The sequence below is a fragment of the Cervus canadensis genome, chromosome 7 (genome assembly GCF_019320065.1).
Source record: "Cervus canadensis isolate Bull #8, Minnesota chromosome 7, ASM1932006v1, whole genome shotgun sequence".
Classification (NCBI taxonomy): domain Eukaryota; kingdom Metazoa; phylum Chordata; class Mammalia; order Artiodactyla; family Cervidae; genus Cervus; species Cervus canadensis.
Window position 1 is genome coordinate 7,825,798 of NC_057392.1, and position 17,731 is coordinate 7,843,528.

A 17,731-nucleotide genomic window follows, 5' to 3' on the forward strand; every position below is an offset into this window, starting at 1 on the left:
CCCAGGGATCAAACCCAGGTCTCCCACATTGCAGGTGGATTCTTTACCATCTGAGCCACCAAGGAAGCCTCTGTCTGCCCTCAAGGGCCTTCAATCTACTGGGGGCAAGAACAAGTCAGGATTGCCACCATGCAGCTGGGATAGTTTTCTTGCAGAAGAATCTTAGCACTGGAAGTTCTGAAACAAAAACTTTCACCAAAACCCCAGGGCCTAGGGCTTCTTTACATGACCCACTTCCTCCAGAATCCCAGAAACCCATCATTTTGGCTAGTGCTTAACTGAAATAGGCAATGGGGGAGGGCTGGGCCATGCTCTGATGACCAAGCTGTCATGATGTAACCTTGACTTGACCTTGCTGTCTACCCACAGATGTCCTGGTCTGGAGGAAACACAATCTGTCACCTTAGGCAGGAGCCAATATCAAGAATGGGGCTGGAATCATCATGTTTACCCCTGTGAACTGCTGTCACATAGAAGCACTTTCAAAGGGCAGCTGATAAAATTGCTGTTTTGACCCTCCTTTTAGCTGAAAACCAGACACCGTCAAAATAGCTTTTCTTTTTATTAGCTACATTATTGGAGAAATGGTGAGGGATTGATTTCATAATTGATTCTCCAAATAAAGATAATGTCTGTGGAGTAAACAGGCAAGAGCTGACCAAGGATGGATACACGTGTGTGTGTGTGTGTGTGTGTGTGTGTGTGTGTGTGTGTGTGTGTGTGTGTGTATCTGCCTGTCCTAATGTGCGGCTGTGTCTCATCTCAGAACATGTGGTCCGCTCAGACTCTGTTCATCCTCCATAGACAAGACCTTTTTGCCCCCAGACCTCACGGAGTGCAGTCAACCAGGCTGCCTGGAACCATCCCTGATTTCAGTCTGAAAAGTAGTAAGCTCTAATGGAGCAGCCATTATATCAACAGTCTCTAGAATGAATTAAAAGCTTAAAATAAAGTTATTCATTTAAGTATTCAACCAATATTCACTGACGCTAAGGTGCAGGGGATACAAAAGTCATCAAAAAAGCTAGTTCCTGCCACTGGATAAGCTAGTAAGGGAGGCAGACATAGAACAAATAACTCTGTAAGCAAATATAAAGTACCACTAAATTACAAATAAAAAGAGTAAATTATCAGAGATGATAGTAGCTTGGCTGAAAGGGTGGCAACGGAGATGGATAGGATGGACAGGCACATAGAGGATGAGACTAAGAGTGCTGACTGTAAAGCCAGTTCTCCCCTGTCCCTGACCTAGAACTGCAATATTCCGTGGTTTACATCTTCCTTGTGGGTCCATTGTTTATTCAGATTATTTTAAAATCATAGAATCTTAAATACCTGCAATCTTTAAAATCATGGAATCTTAGTCTTTTGTTTGGGTTGTCTCTTTTTTTCTTGTGGGGTCTTAGTTTCCTGACCAGGGATGGAACCCAGACCCTGGCAGTGAAAGCACCAACTCCTAACCACTGAACTGTCAGGGAATTCCCAAGGAATCTTGGCTTAACTGTTAAACTGTGATCCATAGGGCCTTAGGTTTCTATGGGATAGCCTGATATGCTCCGAGAATCATGCTCTGGGAATCTGAGACCTGTAGTCCCCACTTTTAACCAGTGCAGTCCCACTCTCATCTATTGGGGAAATCACCAATTTTACAGATGAGGAAACTTCCAGTTCCTTGGGGGCTGAAACCTCCTCTCTTCCCAGAAGGCACATTACTTTTCCAGTTCAGGGCACACTCCATCTTCCTAGGCCACCATTTTTGCAACCACAGGGCCCTTCCTCTGCCTGGTGGGCTGCCATTAGGGCCTGGGGGGCAAGCCCACCCCACAGGCCATGAGGCCTCACTGCGCCGTTTGTACTCGCTTCTCAGGTCATCCCTGTCAAGCCTGTGGTGTCAGAAAGCATGGACGGGCACCGAGAGCCAGGTCACCCTGAGCTGTAGGGCCGCCTGCCGGAGCCCCCTGTTTATTTTCCTTCCTGGACACACCGGTGACGCGGTGTTTGGAAAGCTCCAATGAGGCGGGAATGAGAGTCCACAGGAGAATGGACAGTCACCTCACAGAGGCCTGCTGGTGATTTGGAATGTCCTTCACAAGGCTTTTTAATAAACTTTGTTTGTGGTCTGCCTTGATGAGGAACACATTTGCCTGGGGTCGGCAGGGATGTTTGGTTTCTAGGCTTCCCTTTCTTGGCCTTAGAAGTTCTTGGTGGCAGTGGCTGCCTGCAGGCGGCCCTGGGGACTCCCCTGTGGAGGGCTGACCTGCCTCCAGCTTTGTCCTGGTAACTTTAGTCCTGCTACACTCCTGGCCCCTGGTGTCCCTGATAAACTCCAGAGCTCAAAGTGCAGGGTCAGAAAGGTTTGAAAGTTCAACAGGAAAAAAAGGTCCCATTACCTTTTCTAAGAAGCTTCCAGGCTCAGCACTGGAATTTGTTTTTTTTTTAATCCATCAAATAACATCTCTTTGCCTCCTGGCTTTCCCTGTTCCCTGTTTTCCCAGCCTACATCAACTGTGAGAATTAGTTTCAGTAGCTTACACACATAACAGTTCCTGGCCAAGAATCCACACTAGAAAGAGAAAAACATTTACAGGCCTGCTCCTCCCACTAGGGTTATCTCCCAGGCAGGAGTAGGCAACAACCGGCTGCTTTCCCAGACACCCCATGTGTGGTAAGTGCCCTGAAACTCTGTGCTGAACTGTTCTATTGGACCAAAAAGGGATGAGCACTCAGCCCAGGTGCTCTGTGGCCTGAGATACATGCACATAGATGAACCTCCTGGAGAAGGGGTACTTCTTATTCCCGTTTGACTCTGGGGTGCACAAAGCAAAAAGTGGTCCAGGGAAGACAGGTTTGCAGTAATTTGAGGTCAGGGGACAGGAAGGAGGCAGCAGGGCCATATGCTCTTGCGCCATTTATTCAGGGTGACCTCCACACGGCCAATGGAACAAATACCCACGCTGACTGAAACATTTGCCAAAAACAATAACAGCATGGAGTAGGGGCGACAAGAAGGAGAGCTGGTAAGAAGCACACTACAGTTGACTGACAGCAAAGTCTGTGACCTGCTAGGGGTCAGGGCGGTGCCCAGGATAAGGGTTTCCTGCTGCTCTCTGGAGTCACACAAACTACCAACAGTGGATTTAAAACCCAGCTCTGCTGTGTGCCCTTGAGCAAGTTGCTCAGCCTCTCGTCTTCAGTTTTCTCCTCTGTGCAATGGGGGATGACAGTGCTTTCCTTGAAGAGCTGTTGTTGCTCATTTTTTTAATTTGGCTGCTCTGGGTCTCAGTTGCAGTACATGGGATCATCAGTCTTCATTGTGACATGCGAGATTTGTAGTTGCAGTATTCAAACTCTTAGCTGTGGCATGTGGGATCTAGTTCCCTGATCAGGAATTGATCCCGGGCCCCTGCCCCTTGCACTGGGAGCGCAAAGTTTTAGTCACTGGACCACCAGGGAGGTCCCAAAGAGCTGTTTATGTGGTTAGAAAATAATATATGACATATATGTATACAAATGCATAGAAAGAAAACTGAAAGGATAAATCCCAAAGTTGGGAGACTGGTAAGAGAGTGGGGAGGGAACTGAAGTGGGAGAGAAGGAGAGGCTTCGGCTTTCTTTCATCAGGCAGATAAAGACAGCGTGGGGGAAGAGAGAGAGAGAAGAAAAACTGTGACTCATGTTATGATATGCTTAGTGCATTGCACACAGTAAATCCTTAATAAACTGTAACTCTTGGTACTCACCTTTTTCTCTAAAGTCTTGGATCCTTATGTGGTAAAGGACCTGTCACCATGAAAAGTCCCTGTTGTAGTTCCTTTGGATTCTGACCTAGGGCAGAGGAAGGAGTGGCGGTCAAAGGGCCCTGATCCTTTCTTTATTTTGGTTCAAAACCACCAACAGGAGAGGAAGCTGGATGTGTGGACACCCCGTGGGTTACTTTCTTGTTATGAAATCCGAGCGAGAGCAGTTCCCGCCTGGCTAGAAAACGTGCGGCCTCCCTTCCGGCCTTGGCTGGAGCCCCTCTCAGGCTGTGCTCTTGCCAGACCCAGGCGGCCCCCCTCACAATACCATCCTGGAGGGGCCGCCCAAATATGCGGTACAAAAACACCCCCGCAGCAGCCCACTTCATAACATCACATGTCCAAATAAATGGAGCTGTTGACTCAGGCTAATTCGATGAGGGGCCTTTCCTAAAGAGCAATCTGTGTGAGGCTAAGAAAAACAGGATTCTTGGTGGACTTAGGCTCCTAATCCCCAGCTTCCCCAGCAGAGCCATGGCCTGGAAGAGCTGGGGGGCCTCCCAGAGATGCCCTGTGACGAGAGGGCCAGAAGGCTGCATTCTTGTTCTGCGGCCTGCCTCCAGGCTTGCTCATCCCTCCAGGTTGTTCATCCTGCCAGGGCAGGAGGATGGGGGCCCCAGGGCCGCAGTGGGGCCAGGACCCAGACTGAGGGCTTCCCTGGGGCTGCACACCTGACCTTCAGGCGGCTGGGGCTGGTGAGGGCACCCCACAAGCCCCTCACTGTCACCTCACATGGGCTTACTTTAACCCCAAGAGTTGGGTACCATTCAAGCTGTGATTACCCAGGCTTACTTTCCAAGGGGAAATTAAAGGGAGAGATGGGTTTATGGGGAACCCCCCCTCCACAAACACACACACCCCAGCATACAAAAGAAAAAGTAGGAAAACAAGAGGGGATGTGTTATAAGCATCTGCAAAGGGGCTGGCCTCCTGGCCAGGCCCACGCTATCTCACATCCACATCGCTTCTGTGAGTGCCTGTGAGCGGGGACCCTGTTCAAAACCTCTTTCCAAGTCACCTGGGGGACAGTCGAGATCCAGGGCTTACTGTGACGAATCTGGAAACTTGTGCCAAGGGCTTGGCCCCTTGCCTAGCCTGCAGCAAATGTTTCATCAGTGGTCTAGCCCTGTCCATGAGTCTTATGCGGCCAGCAAAGAATGGGTTGGAGCTGTGGCTCCTGCCAGAACATGGGGAGTTTATAAATAGGGTAAATGAGACAGACATTAGAAAAGGGCCTGGGACCCTCTGCTAAGAACTAGGAGAACTGGAGTTCAGAGCACAGAGAGAGATTACAGAAAGGGCCAGAGAGAGCTTCCTGAAGGAGCTGAAATTCCCAGGGGGCCATGAAGGGACAGGCAGGATTTGGGCCCATGGAGAGGCAAGAGGATGGCATGCAAGTGTGGAAATAGGAAACGCAAAGGTGGGAAACCAGAAAGGAGTCCAGCAGGAGCAGAATGTCTGCAGGGGGCCAGCGGAAGAAGAGGTTAACATTTCAGTGGAGATGCAGGACCTCGAGTAGCCGAACAAGACCCTTGATGCAGGGATGGGGCCCAAACAGGAAGTTGTGCAGGTAAAACAGGAAGCTTCCCCTTACTGCCTGCCCTGTACAGCCAGCCAGGGCCGCCCCCACGCCTCTACCCATCCAGTTGCCTCACCTCTCTCTCATACCCTGGACTTATCCTCCCATCTGCCCTCATACACACTCAAAACTCGCCCTCCCCGAGAAGCCTTCTGTAAGAGTTTGGGAGTCAGACTGGGCTTGAGCAAGTCATTCAACTTCAACAGACCTCCTCTTTATACTCAAACTTGCTTATCTGTGAAATGGGAAAAGTACCTACTTCTGTGGCTATACTGAGATAAAATTAGATAACATATGTAAAGGGCCTCATAAGTGTCTGACACATAGTAAGAAGGTTCTCAGTAAACACTTGTGGTCTGAATGGATTTCAAGCCATGTAACCTCTAACCTTTCCACCCTGTGAAGCCCTCCCTAATCTTTTCTTTTCTCTTCACGCTTGGCATAGGCTCCCCACTGGAACTCCTTCCCTACTCTCAGTCTAACACACTGCCCCACAGAGGCCCAGCTCACACAGTCCTAATTATATACACCACATTATTCACTATTCCCTCAGAGGTCAGACCTAGCTGTCCACTCCTTGGAGGCAGAGAACAGTCCACCTTCCCTCCACAGTAACCAGGATAAAGCTGGGTACATGCTGTGTGCTGGGCAGGGACTGTGGCTCAAATATCTTCAGACCAGGCAGGTCACACAAATGAGGGATGCAAGCCTGGTGATGTACTATAGGGCAAGGTGGGGCCTGTGGCAACCTGGCCAAACTTGCTGTGTGTTGATTGGTTGACAAAGTTGCACAGGGAAGAGGCTCTTTAGAGACAGAAGTCCTGGATCCCTTGGTGGACAGGTGACTGTAAGCCAAGTGGCTTCCCTCTCTCTAGACCATAGGGACACTATCTGTCCAGAAAAGCCAATAAACACTTTCAGGCAGTTCCTAAGCTATGAAAAAGATCAAATGAGTTGGTGTTTCTGAGAACACTTTGAAAGCCTGAGGCCCTGTGGGGCCTGAGGGACCATGTGCCAAAATCTTAACATTTTCCCCAAACTAGGCCCCATATCTCAGATGATCAGGAACGGGTGTACAGTTAGGGGAGCTTAAAAGGCCCCTGCTGCCCAGCTGGGAGCCGCCTCCTATCTCCCCAAGATCTCTGGTGGCCCTGGCTCCACAAGAGGGTGGTAATTGGGTCCCTCTGGAAAACAGCAGAAGCGGCTTAAGGCAGCTGGAGGCGGCAGAAACCCTATCCCCTCCAGAGCCCTGACATTCTCATCAGCTCCCCTCCCACCCACCAGCCACGGCTGCAGCTTCCTGGGACCACCTGGCTTCCTGCCTGCCCCTGTTCCCATGGCTCCCCGCAGCTCTTCTCCACTGCCTTGGCTGAGGCCAGTGACTGGAGCTGCTCCAGGGCTGTCTTCACTCCAAGGTCTTGGTGGCAGCTGCCAAATGGCACAGTGACCTCCTCAACCCCAGTTCCAACATCACTCACTTCCTGAGGCAGGGGGACACTGAGCCCCAATCTGTATCCCAGCCTGACCCCAGACACTGAGGCCAGCTGCCACTGGCCACAAGGAGCACAAGCTGCCCGTGAACAAGTGCGTTCCTGGCTTTGCATCAGAGATGTACTATGCTATTAGGTTGGTGCAATCTTAATTACGGTTTTGAACTGTGAATTTTAAATCATTATAACTAAGCACAAACACATATTTATTTATCAAAATAGGAGCCATTACAATTAACACTTTTTTTATGAATAAGAAATAGGTCTGTTTATTCCTGTAGCATAAAAATCTGTGCTTCAGAATTTGAAAAACTCTTGGAAAGCATTTTCTGCCTCCTGCTGGTTGTGGAAGCGTTTTTCCTGCAAAAAGGTGTCAAGATGTTTGGAAAAGTGGTTGTCAGTTGGCAAGAGGTCAGGCAGATGAGGCAAAACATCCAGCCCAATTCATTCAACTTCTGAAGTGTTGGTTGTGCGATGTGGTCAGGCATTGTTGTAGAGAAGAACTGGGCCCTTTCTGTTGATCAATACTGGCTGCAGGCATTGCAGTTTTTGGTGCATCTCATTGATTTGCTGAGCATACCTCTCAAATGTAATGGTTTCTCTGGAATTCAGAAAGCTATAGTGGATCAGATGGGCAGCAAACCACCAAACAGTGATCATGACATTTTTTTGGTGCAAGTTTGGCTTTAGGAAATGCTTTGGAGCTTCTTCTCAGTCTAATCGCTGAGTTGGTCTTTGCCAGTGGTCACATAAAATCACTTTTCATTGTACATCACAATCCAATTGAGAAGTGGTTCACTGTTGTTGCACAGAATAAGAGAAGACAACACTTCAAAACAACGACCTTTTTTTCCAGTCAGCTCATGAGGCGCCCACTTACCAAGCTTTTGCACCTTTCCATTTGCTTCAAATGCCGAATGACCATAGAATGGTCAATGCTGAGTTCTTCAGCAACTTCTCATGTAGTTGTAAGAGGATCAGCTTCGATGATGGCTCTCAATTGTCATTGTCAATTTCCAATGGCTGGCCACTCTGCTCCTCATCTTCAGCGCTCTCATCTCCTTTGCAAAATTTCTTAAAGCACCACTGTACTATTCCTTCGTTAGCAGTTCCTGGGCCAAATGCGTTGTTGATGTTGCTAGTCTTCTCCACTGATTTATAACCCATTTTGAACTCAAATAAGAAAATTGCTCAAATTTGCTTTCTAACACCAATTCCATAATCTAATATAAAATAAACAGCAAGTAATAAATCATTAGGGAAAAAAAAACATAAAGCAAGAAAGCACATTAAAATGATGTATAACACAACCACATTTATTTAGAATGTATTCCAATAATGAATGGCAAATTTCAACAATGCAAAAACTGTTGATCACTTTTGCATCAACCTAATAGTTTCCAGGGCTCACGCATACCTGCTAAGTCACTTCCGTCGTCTCCAACTCTTTGAGACCGTATGGCCTGTAACCTGCCAGACTCCTCTGTCCACGGGATTCTCCAAGCAAGAATACCAGAGTGGGTTGCCATGCCCTCCTCCTCCAGGGGATCTTCCTAACCCAGGGATCGAACCTGTGTCTCTTACAGTCTCCTAAATTGGCAGGCAGGTTCTTTACCACTAACGCCACCTGGGAAGCCCTCCCAGGCCTCAAGCACCAGCTATTTACCCAGGACTTTCCATGTCCCTTCAACAGCTCCAAGAGGCAGTATTATTACACCCATTTTTCAGAAGGGAGAACTTCAGCTTGGAGAGGTTAGGTAACTTGCCAAGATGCAGATATAGAATTTACCCCCAGTTCTCACTAAAAGCTATTGTGTGTGTGTGTGTGTGTGTGTGTGTGTGTGTGTGTGTGTGTGTGTGTGTGTGTGTATACATATATATATATATGTATACACACACCATACACACCCCATCCCTGACCCATGAACATCCCCCTAGTTACTGTTCTTCCTCTCCCCACTTTTTATCTACTCATCTTAAGAAAATTATCTGGGGAATGCCCTGGTGAGCCAGTGGTTAGGGCTTGGTGCTTTCACTGCCATGGCCCGGGTTCAATCCCTAGTTAAGAACTAAGATCCTGCAAGCCACACAGTGTGACCAAGACAAAGAAAATTTTCTGTGCTCATTCTCTGCACTTCTTCATCTCCCTCAACTATCTTCAACCTGGCTGCTACACTATTTGCCTCACTCTCATATCATAAAATAATATTTGTAAAATGTTCCTAGCAGGAGCAATATAAGGGTAGGAGATTCAGAGGTAAAAAATGTTATATATAAAATAAGCTACAAGGATATATTGTACAACATGCAGCATATAACCAGTATTTTATATAATAACTGTAAGTGGAGTACATGGGCTTCCCAGGTGGCTCAGTTGGTAAAGAATCCACCTGCTGATGCAGAAGACACAAGTTTGATCCCTGGGTTGGGAAGATCCCCTGGAGAAGGAAATAGAAACCCACTCCAATATTCTTGCCTGGGAAATCCCATGGACTGAGGAGCCTGGTGGGCTATAGTCCACAGGGTTGCAAAAAGTCAGACAAGACTGAGTGAGTGAGCATAGCATGTAAGTGGAGTCCAAACTTTAAAAATTGTGAATTACTCTGTTGTACACCTGTAACATATAATAGTGTGTATCAGCTATATTTCAAAAATAATAAGTAAATAAATAAATATAATCATTTTTAAATGTTCATATTAGTTTTATTAGGGCTTACCAGGTGGCTTAGTGGTAAAGAATCCACCTGCCAAGCAGGAAACGCAAGTTCGACCCCTGAATAAGGAAGATCCCCTGGAGAAGGAAATGGCAACTCACTTCAGTATTCTTGTCTGAAAAATCCTGGACAGAGGAGCCTGGAGGGCTACAGTCCATGGGGTCACAAGAATCAGACATGACTGAGCAGGTAAACAACAATAACAAACTCATCAGCTTTATTACAATATCTAAAAACTGTATACAACTCAGGTGTCTAACAATAGGAGAATGAATAAACTGTGTTATAGTCAAACAATGAAATATTACTCAGCAATGAAATATTACTCAGCAATAAAAATGAACAAAATACGATACACACACCCACAAAATATAAGTGAATCTCAAGATTCTTTTCCTGAATGAAAGAATAATTACCCGAAAAAATACACCTAGTAAGAATTTCTAGAACAGGCAAAACTAGTCCATGAAGGAAACAACAGAAGAGTTGCCTCTGAGAGGGGGCAGGAGGGAACTTTCCTGCAGAGATGATGATACTCTATATCTTCATATTATACAGGTGTATACATCAGTCAAGACTCATGCGTGGTACAGTTAATATTAGCTCATTTGTACATGGGGGGAAGAACCATATATAAATATTTAACTCTGGTTAATCATATGTATGGGCTTCCCTGCTAGCTCAGATGGTGAAGAATCCAACTGCAATGCAGGAGACTGGGGTTCAATCCCTAGGTTGGGAAGGTTCCCTGGAAAAGGGAATGGCTACCCACTCCAGTATTCCTGCCTGGAGAATTCCATGGACAGAGGAGCCTGGTGGGGTATAGTCATGCGGTTGCAAAGAGTTGGACATGGCTGAACAACTAACATTTTTACTTTCAATCATAGGTATGCCAGGTAATTCCCTGGTGGCCCAGTGGCTAGGACTCAGCATTCTCACTGCCAGGGGCCCAGGTTCCATCCCTGATTGAGAAACTAAGATCCCAGAAGCAACAAGGCACAGCCGTGTGTATATATATGCATGCTGAACAGGCTTCCCTGGTGGCTCAGACTATAAAGAATCCACCTGCAATGCAGAAGACCTGGGTTTGATTCCTGGATTGGGAAGAGCCCCTGAAGGGGGCCATGGCAACCCACTCCAGTATTCTGGCCTGTAGAATCCCCATGGACAGAGGAGCCTGGCGGCTTACAGTCTATGGGGTTGCAAAGAGTCGGACATGACTGAGCGACTAAGCACAGCACATGCATGCTGAACTGTTTAGAGATGAAGTATACTAACGCCTACAACTTATTTTGAAACATCAAAATACAAAAGGAATAGATGAAAGACTAGAAGGATGGGTAAATGGATAGACACATAATAAAGCAAATACAACAAAACAACAATTTTAAAATCTGGGTAGACAGTATGTATATGTATTATGTTTGAAGGTTTTTATAATGAAGTGATGGCGAAAGGCGATCATTACCAATAACTTCCTAAAGGCTACATTAAATGAAATCAGAAAAGCTAGGTTCAAATCTTGACAAAGCCGTTTCCTACCTGTCTGATCTAGGACACGACTTAAATTTGCCAAGTCTCAACACGGTAGCGCATAAAAAGAAGTTGATAAATAAGGTATGTGTCACACAGTACTTGTGAGGATGACGTGCGAGAACATATATGAAGATCCTGGAAAGGTTCATCATGACCTGAAGCTATAAGAGGAAGAAGGAGTAGAAGGAGGGAGTGTGGGGGGGGGAGAAAGAGGAAAAGGAGGGTCTTCTACTACAAACTCACAGAAACCCTAGATTTTAAAATAACTAATAAAAAAGATCCATTTTTTTTTTCAACTTCTTGCTCTCAAGAAAGAAAAATCTCTAGACACCAGAAATAGAGGGAACTGAAAGCCAGAAGAGCAGCACAAGAGAAGACACTGAAGAAAGCCCAGATAAGGGGCAGAGGGCTTACAGATTGCAAAATATCTTTAAAGGCTTCAGTTTGAACCTTTTTATGGACACAAGAGACAGAGCTTTGGGATCACTCAAGTTAAATTAGGAGTTAGAATACTACAGAAAGTCAGGACTTGTGAAGAGCTGCACCCTTAGTAAAAAGGTTAGAAAAACTTCCCCACCAGCCCAGAGACATAGCAATAAAACTTGTCTCTTCCTGATCTCCCATAAGAAAGCAAAACACCATCCTTTCACCAGGTGATGGTTTAGAGGTGGACTTATACCACCCACACCGTACAGCAATCCCAAGTCAAAAAATTAACAAATAAATTAAAAATAGATCCCAAGCTGCTGATGCCTCCAGGGTACCTAGCAAAACCAAAATAAAACCTCTTTTTGAGGTCATTCCTACAATTCAGGCAGTACAGGATTCTCACCGATGAAGAAATCACCAATGAAAATGGCAGACAATACAAAGGAAGGTTTACCATGAGCAAGTTTTCAGACACAAAAAAAACAGGATAAATAGCATCCCAAGAGCTTCTCATAGATGAACATTCTGAAAGACTATAAAATAAGTATGTTTAAAATAATAAAATAGATCCTTTTGTAGTTCATGAGCATGATGACTGGGTGTTCACGCTGCTGCGTGACATGTGCCTCCCTCACAAACCTTGTTACGACATCGGCACATTACCTCTCTGACGTAAAAAAAAAAATAATAATAATAATAATAAAATAGAAAATGAGAAGAAACCAGAAACCATAATGAAATACCAGGCAGTTGTTTAAAGAACCAAGCAAAACTTGTATAAATGAAAAAATAGTCACAAAAATTAAAATTTATTGGATGAGTAAAATCATATGTTAGATGGAGCTGAAAAGAAAATTGCTGACTTAGAAAATAGCTATGAGGAGGTCACCCATAATATTGTACAAAGAGATAAAGCAATGGAAAGTATAAAAGATAATTATGTGAAAAAGAAAAGAAAATGAAAAAATCCACAAATTTATAATAGAAAAGAACAAATAATTGGAGAAAGGATAATATTAAAAGATATAACAGCCAGAAATTCTCAAAAATGATGAATAATATGAATCTTCATGAGGAAGAAGCACTACAATCCTCAAACAGAATATACAAAAATAATTCCATGCCTAGGCATACCATATTAAAACTGCAAAACATCAAGATAAAAATCTTAAAAACAGCTAGAGAGAACAGACACATTACCCACAAAGGAACAATTAGGCTTAGCTCAACTTCTCAGCAGACACCACAGATGCCAGAAAATAATAAAACATTCCAAGTATCTTCCATGTGATAAGGAAAAGTAACTGTCACCTTCAGTGTTCTATATCCAGTGATATTAACATTTAAGAGGGAGAATGAAATTTCTTAATTTCACCAGGATTTACTACTCACAAACTTTTGGTGACAGCACCATGAAACTACATACATCAGTAAAAAGGAAATTAAACTCAAAAGGAAGAAACGGGTAAACAAAGAAAACGCAAACATGTAACTGACTCTAAAATAAGCATTAACTGTAAAAACACACAGATAATTGCGACAAAGTCTTAGCACATAACAAGTGCTTGACTGACGTTTATTGGTTGGTGGTGATTCTCGACTGCATGCACCAAGAGGTGAGACCTAATTCTACATATGTTTTGGGCACAAACTCAGAAGCACTTCAGCTTATGGCTGTCATATCCTATTCACTTCTTCATTCCAGGAGTATTTTATCACTTCTGATCTTCATTTATTATTTTTTTTATTTTTTCCATCTTCTGTTGATGAGGGAGGGAATTCTGGTTTGAGTTCAGTCTACTATTTTGAAACTCCACTCGTTAAATTTTTATTGAGCTGAAAAAATTATTCCCACCCCTCTGATACTGCACCCAACAAGAACAATCCTCACTGCCTGCCAACCTTCAGAAGAGTTAGATTCTCACATGGCGACTTGGGGCTCCAAGTACAGGTCTTTCTTTACTTACAATGGAGTTACCTCTCAATAAATCCATCATAAGTTGAAAATATCGTCAGTCGAAAATGCATGTCATACACCTAATCTACTAAACATCATAGCTTGGCCTAGTCTACCTTAAACACACTCAGAAGACTATAGTTGGGCAAAGCCTATTTTACAATAAAGGGTTGAATATCCCATGCAGTTTATTGAACACTATATAGAAATTGAAAAACAGAATGGTTGCATGGGTACAGAATGGTTGTTAGTATATCAGTTAGTTAATCTCGTGGTCTCGTAGCTGACTGAGAGCTACAGCTTGCTACCACTGCCCACAGTATCACAAGAGTGTTATACCACATATCACCAGGAAAAGATCAAAATTCAAACTGTGAAGTTCAGTTTCTACTGAATTTGTATCACTTCCACACCACTGTAAAGTCTAAAAATCAGAATTAAGGGATCATCTGTATAAGTGTTCCAGCAACTAAAACAAAGTCATACAAGGCCACTTCTACTGTACCGTACTGGTCAAGGTAACCACACGAACACCCAGATTCAAGGAGAGTAGACACAGACCCTATCCCTTAAAGTGAGCAACGCCAGAGCTTGGAGGTCTTACTTTAAAACTATCACCTGCAATCAGAACACAGCTGAAATTCGGTGCAACTAAAAGTAGGAGGCAGGCTTCACAAGTGGCTCTCGTGGTAAAGAACCCATCTGCCAACACAGGAGACGTAAGAGGCACGGGTTCGATCCCTGGGTTGCCCAGATCTCCTGGAGGAGGGCTTGGCAACCCCTTCCAGTATTCTTGTCTGGAGAATCCCATGGACAGAAAAGCCTGGCAGGCTACAGTCCATAGCGTCGCAGCATTGAACACGAATGAAGCGCCTTAGAGTACACTCACACAGAAGTGAAAGGTAAATAACCAGTTAACAACAATGAGATCTGTAAGTTACTAAGCATATACCACGTTCCAGACACTTCCATATTTCACTTACCTTTATGCTGAACCTATGATATAGGTAGGGCTAATATGCCCCATCTTACAGAGGAGGATGTGCATTCATAGGGTCAATGTGAATGCCCAAGGTCCTAGAGCTAAAGAGTAGCCAGATTCAAATCCAGGACACACACAGGGCAAGGCCATCCTTTTACCCACTCTGCTATGCTAATTCTTTAAGTAACTGAGCAGGGATAGCACACTCCAGTCCTGGCTGCCTATGAGGAATTTGAGCTTGGAGCCAGCCATCAGGAGAGGGAGGTGGCACCCCAGAGCAGGGGCTTCCTGTATAAACAGGAGGCGCATGGGAAGCGGCACTGTGGTGCAGGGACAATGGGCAGTGAGCAGCCAGGGCCTCCTGTCTCCGGTGGGCGCTCAGGGCTGCGGGCGGCCGGGCAGGAACAGCTGGGGCCCTGACTCCCTGATGCCTGGCCCAGGAGAGGAACTGCCCCTCTCATGGCTTTCCCAGGAGGAAGTTCCCTACTGATTCTCGGGAAGCCCTTCCCATCCCAGGCCTCGGCTGTGCCTAGACCTCCTCTTTCTTCTTCAGGAGCATGTTGTCTTTAGGGCTAATCTGGGATACAGGCCTCCTCTGAAGTCCCTGTGGGCTGGAGGCTTGGAGGGTGTGGGCGAGGCAGGCCAGGCTCAGATGCCAATCTAGGAGGCAGCCACCTGTGAAATGTGTGCTAAGGAAAAAAGCATAGGGCAATTAAGGAAAAAAAAAAAAAAACTTGGAATATGTAAAGCAAAAAGACCTGACTCCACATGGCAGCTACAGTTCTTACAGCTGTGTGACCTTGGGCAAGACACTTAACCTCTCTGAGTCAGTTTCCTCACTTGTCTGGAAAAAGTCGTTTGAAGCTTAAATGAGATAATTTGTGTAAAGTTACCAACACACAGTAAGAGTTACATAAACAGTATCTGTGAGTATTTAAAGCACATAGAAGCTCCTCCAACCTCTGCCCAACAACCACTTTACTGTAGCATCTAAACTTTCACCATCAGAGAGACTGTGTCACCACTAAAATCACCTCATAAGAGGCAAGGCACCCCAAGTCTGGGATGCCACAGAAGGTGGGCTTGAGGGAGGGTCCCAAGCAGCCCCTCACCACTGCCTTCCCAAGGCTCCCCTTACACCACATTCTCTTGTCACCCCCTCTTCTCTGTCAATTCCTGCTTAGTTAATTTACTGGCTCCTCAACTCTACCCATTTCTTTTCTCTCTCTCTCTCTCTCTCCACCCTCCTTGGGTGTATTCATCCTGTCCCATCTATAGGTTAGTGACTCCCAAACCTCTCTCATGAGTCCACACCTGCGCATCGAACTGCCTCCCAAACATCTCTAGCTGGATGCCCCTTGGGCAGCTCCAACACAACTTGTTCCTCACAGATAATCATCTCACCCAAGAAACCAGTGGGCCCTTCTCACCATCTTCCTGCTCCTTCCTTAGCAGGCCTATCACCTCTCCCCTGTGTGCCTTCCATCCTTCCATCCTCTAAGCCACAGTCAGAATAGGCTTTCTAACATACAAACCCTCCCTGGCCACAGGATAAAGTCCAAGTCCCTCTGGAAGGCACCCTTGGCCCTCAGAGATGTGTCAACCGGTAGAGCCTCATGGTCCACTGCCTGCCACCTCTCCCCGACACTGAGCACTGCCCAACCCAGCCACTGGTGGTTCCCTGAGAACGTCATTCCCTCCCCCAGCTCTGGGCCTTTATACACATGCTTTCTTACTGGAACGCCTTCCCTACATCTTTCCTTAAGACTTAACCCCAGTATCACCTCCTCCAAGAAGACTTCCTCCTCCTCCCCCTATCAGAACTTATTACACTATATTGTATTTACCTGTTTACCTACACAACTCACCACAAAACTGTACTTCCTAAGGGCAAGAACAAGGCCTTCCTCTCTAGATCCCCAGGTCCAGCACAGGACCAGCATGGGTTCATTTGAATGCATGAATGAATGACAAATTCTGCCCAACAAGGAATGGTACCTAAAGGTAAGCCTTATGGGACAGACAGTCTCAAGCAAACTCACATATGTAATAGAAGCTTCCTCCTCCCAGATGACTCATGTAGTTTATTTTTATTTAATTTTTGGCCACGCAGCACGGCATGCAAGATGTTAGTTTCCGGACCAGGGATGGAACCCATGGCCCCTGCAGTGGAATGGAAGCGTGGAGTCTTAACCACCGGACCACCAGGGAAATCCCAGATCATGTAGTTTAAAGCTTGAAAATAATTTTGAGCCACAGCCCCAGAAGTGACGGGAATGATAACATTCCGCAATGGCACTTTTTTAAAGACGCAAACTGGAGAGAAAAGGGGTGGGTGTGGGGGAGTGCGCGTCTTTGCACACACCAGTGAGGACACACGTAAACAACTGCATGTGAATGTGTGGGCACACCTGTGCAGAATGTATGTGGAATGGTGGCCACACACTCACCATTTGTGATTTGTTCTCCATTCATACACTCTACAGATGAAAGAAGGACCACCCGGGACAGAAATAATGCCCCGAAACTTGCGAGCACCCATTTCTCAGAGAAAATTAGAGCTAAGGCAGCCCCGCCGGTCCCGCATGAAGCTCCAGCTTCCCCGCACAGGGGTTCCCTCCGTCTGGACTTTACCTCGTCTCCAGTGTCGCCCCTGCCTAGAGACCGTCTTAGCTACGCCTTCTTGCGGCCACAGGAAGCTGCAGTGGGTCCCGCCGTCTCGGGGCGGATCCTCTCTTCCCTTCCCGGACGGGCCTCCGAGGCAGGGCTTAGCACAGGCAGACAGTGAGGGGCCAGAGTCTCCAAGGACTCGAGGAGACAGGGAGATGGCGGGGCGACCGCAGGGCAGGCCCCAGGCTGCCGGGCCGCTCTGGGCGCGCGCGTCTGCGCCGAGAGCCGAGGGCCACGCACCACGCCGGGCGGAGGGCACGCGCCCCAGGCTCCGGTGCGCTCCACACGGGCTTCCTGCGCCGCCGCGGGCAAGGATGACACGGCCGGGACGGCCCTGGCCCCCACCGCCGGCCGCCGCTTCCGGCGCTGCAAAGCGAGGAAGCCCCCCGGCGGCGTCGGGCCAGCCGGCTTCCGGCCAGTGGGACGCGCAACGCGGGGTCAGCGTCCTGCACCCTCGGCACGCGGCGAGCCTGGCACACCCGGAAGCTGCACCTTCCTTCCTCCACCCGAGGGCCTGGCAAGACGGCCCACACAGCCGCTGCCTGCTAGTCCTCCGGGACCCTCTCTCATCCAGCAT

General features: G+C 46.6%; 1 protein-coding gene and 1 non-coding gene across 2 annotated transcripts; one reads left to right on the plus strand and one right to left on the minus strand.

The window, feature by feature from the left end:
* Window positions 1-3,574: 3,574 nt before the first annotated feature.
* On the minus strand, window positions 3,575-17,731 carry LOC122445149 (protein FAM246C-like). The gene is made up of 2 exons (XM_043474121.1): window positions 17,119-17,731; window positions 3,575-3,825 (listed from the first exon to the last, which is right to left on the minus strand). The coding sequence occupies exons 1-2, from the start codon at window positions 17,729-17,731 to the stop codon at window positions 3,749-3,751; spliced, it is 690 nt and encodes a 229-aa protein (XP_043330056.1). The 3' UTR covers window positions 3,575-3,748.
* On the plus strand, window positions 12,113-12,218 carry LOC122445690. Its single transcript, XR_006270644.1, has one exon. It is a non-coding gene; the product is annotated as a small nucleolar RNA U13 (small nucleolar RNA).

Excerpts from the sequence above, each read along its gene's own strand:
- LOC122445149 (XM_043474121.1), bottom strand. The coding sequence starts at position 17,731 with ATGCTGGATGAGAGAGGGTCCCGGAGGACTAGCAGGCAGCGGCTGTGT. Across the intron at positions 3,826-17,118 it reads GGGGCGACACTGGAGACGAG|GTCAGAATCCAAAGGAACTA; the intron begins GTAAAGTCCAGA and ends CCTCTGCCCTAG.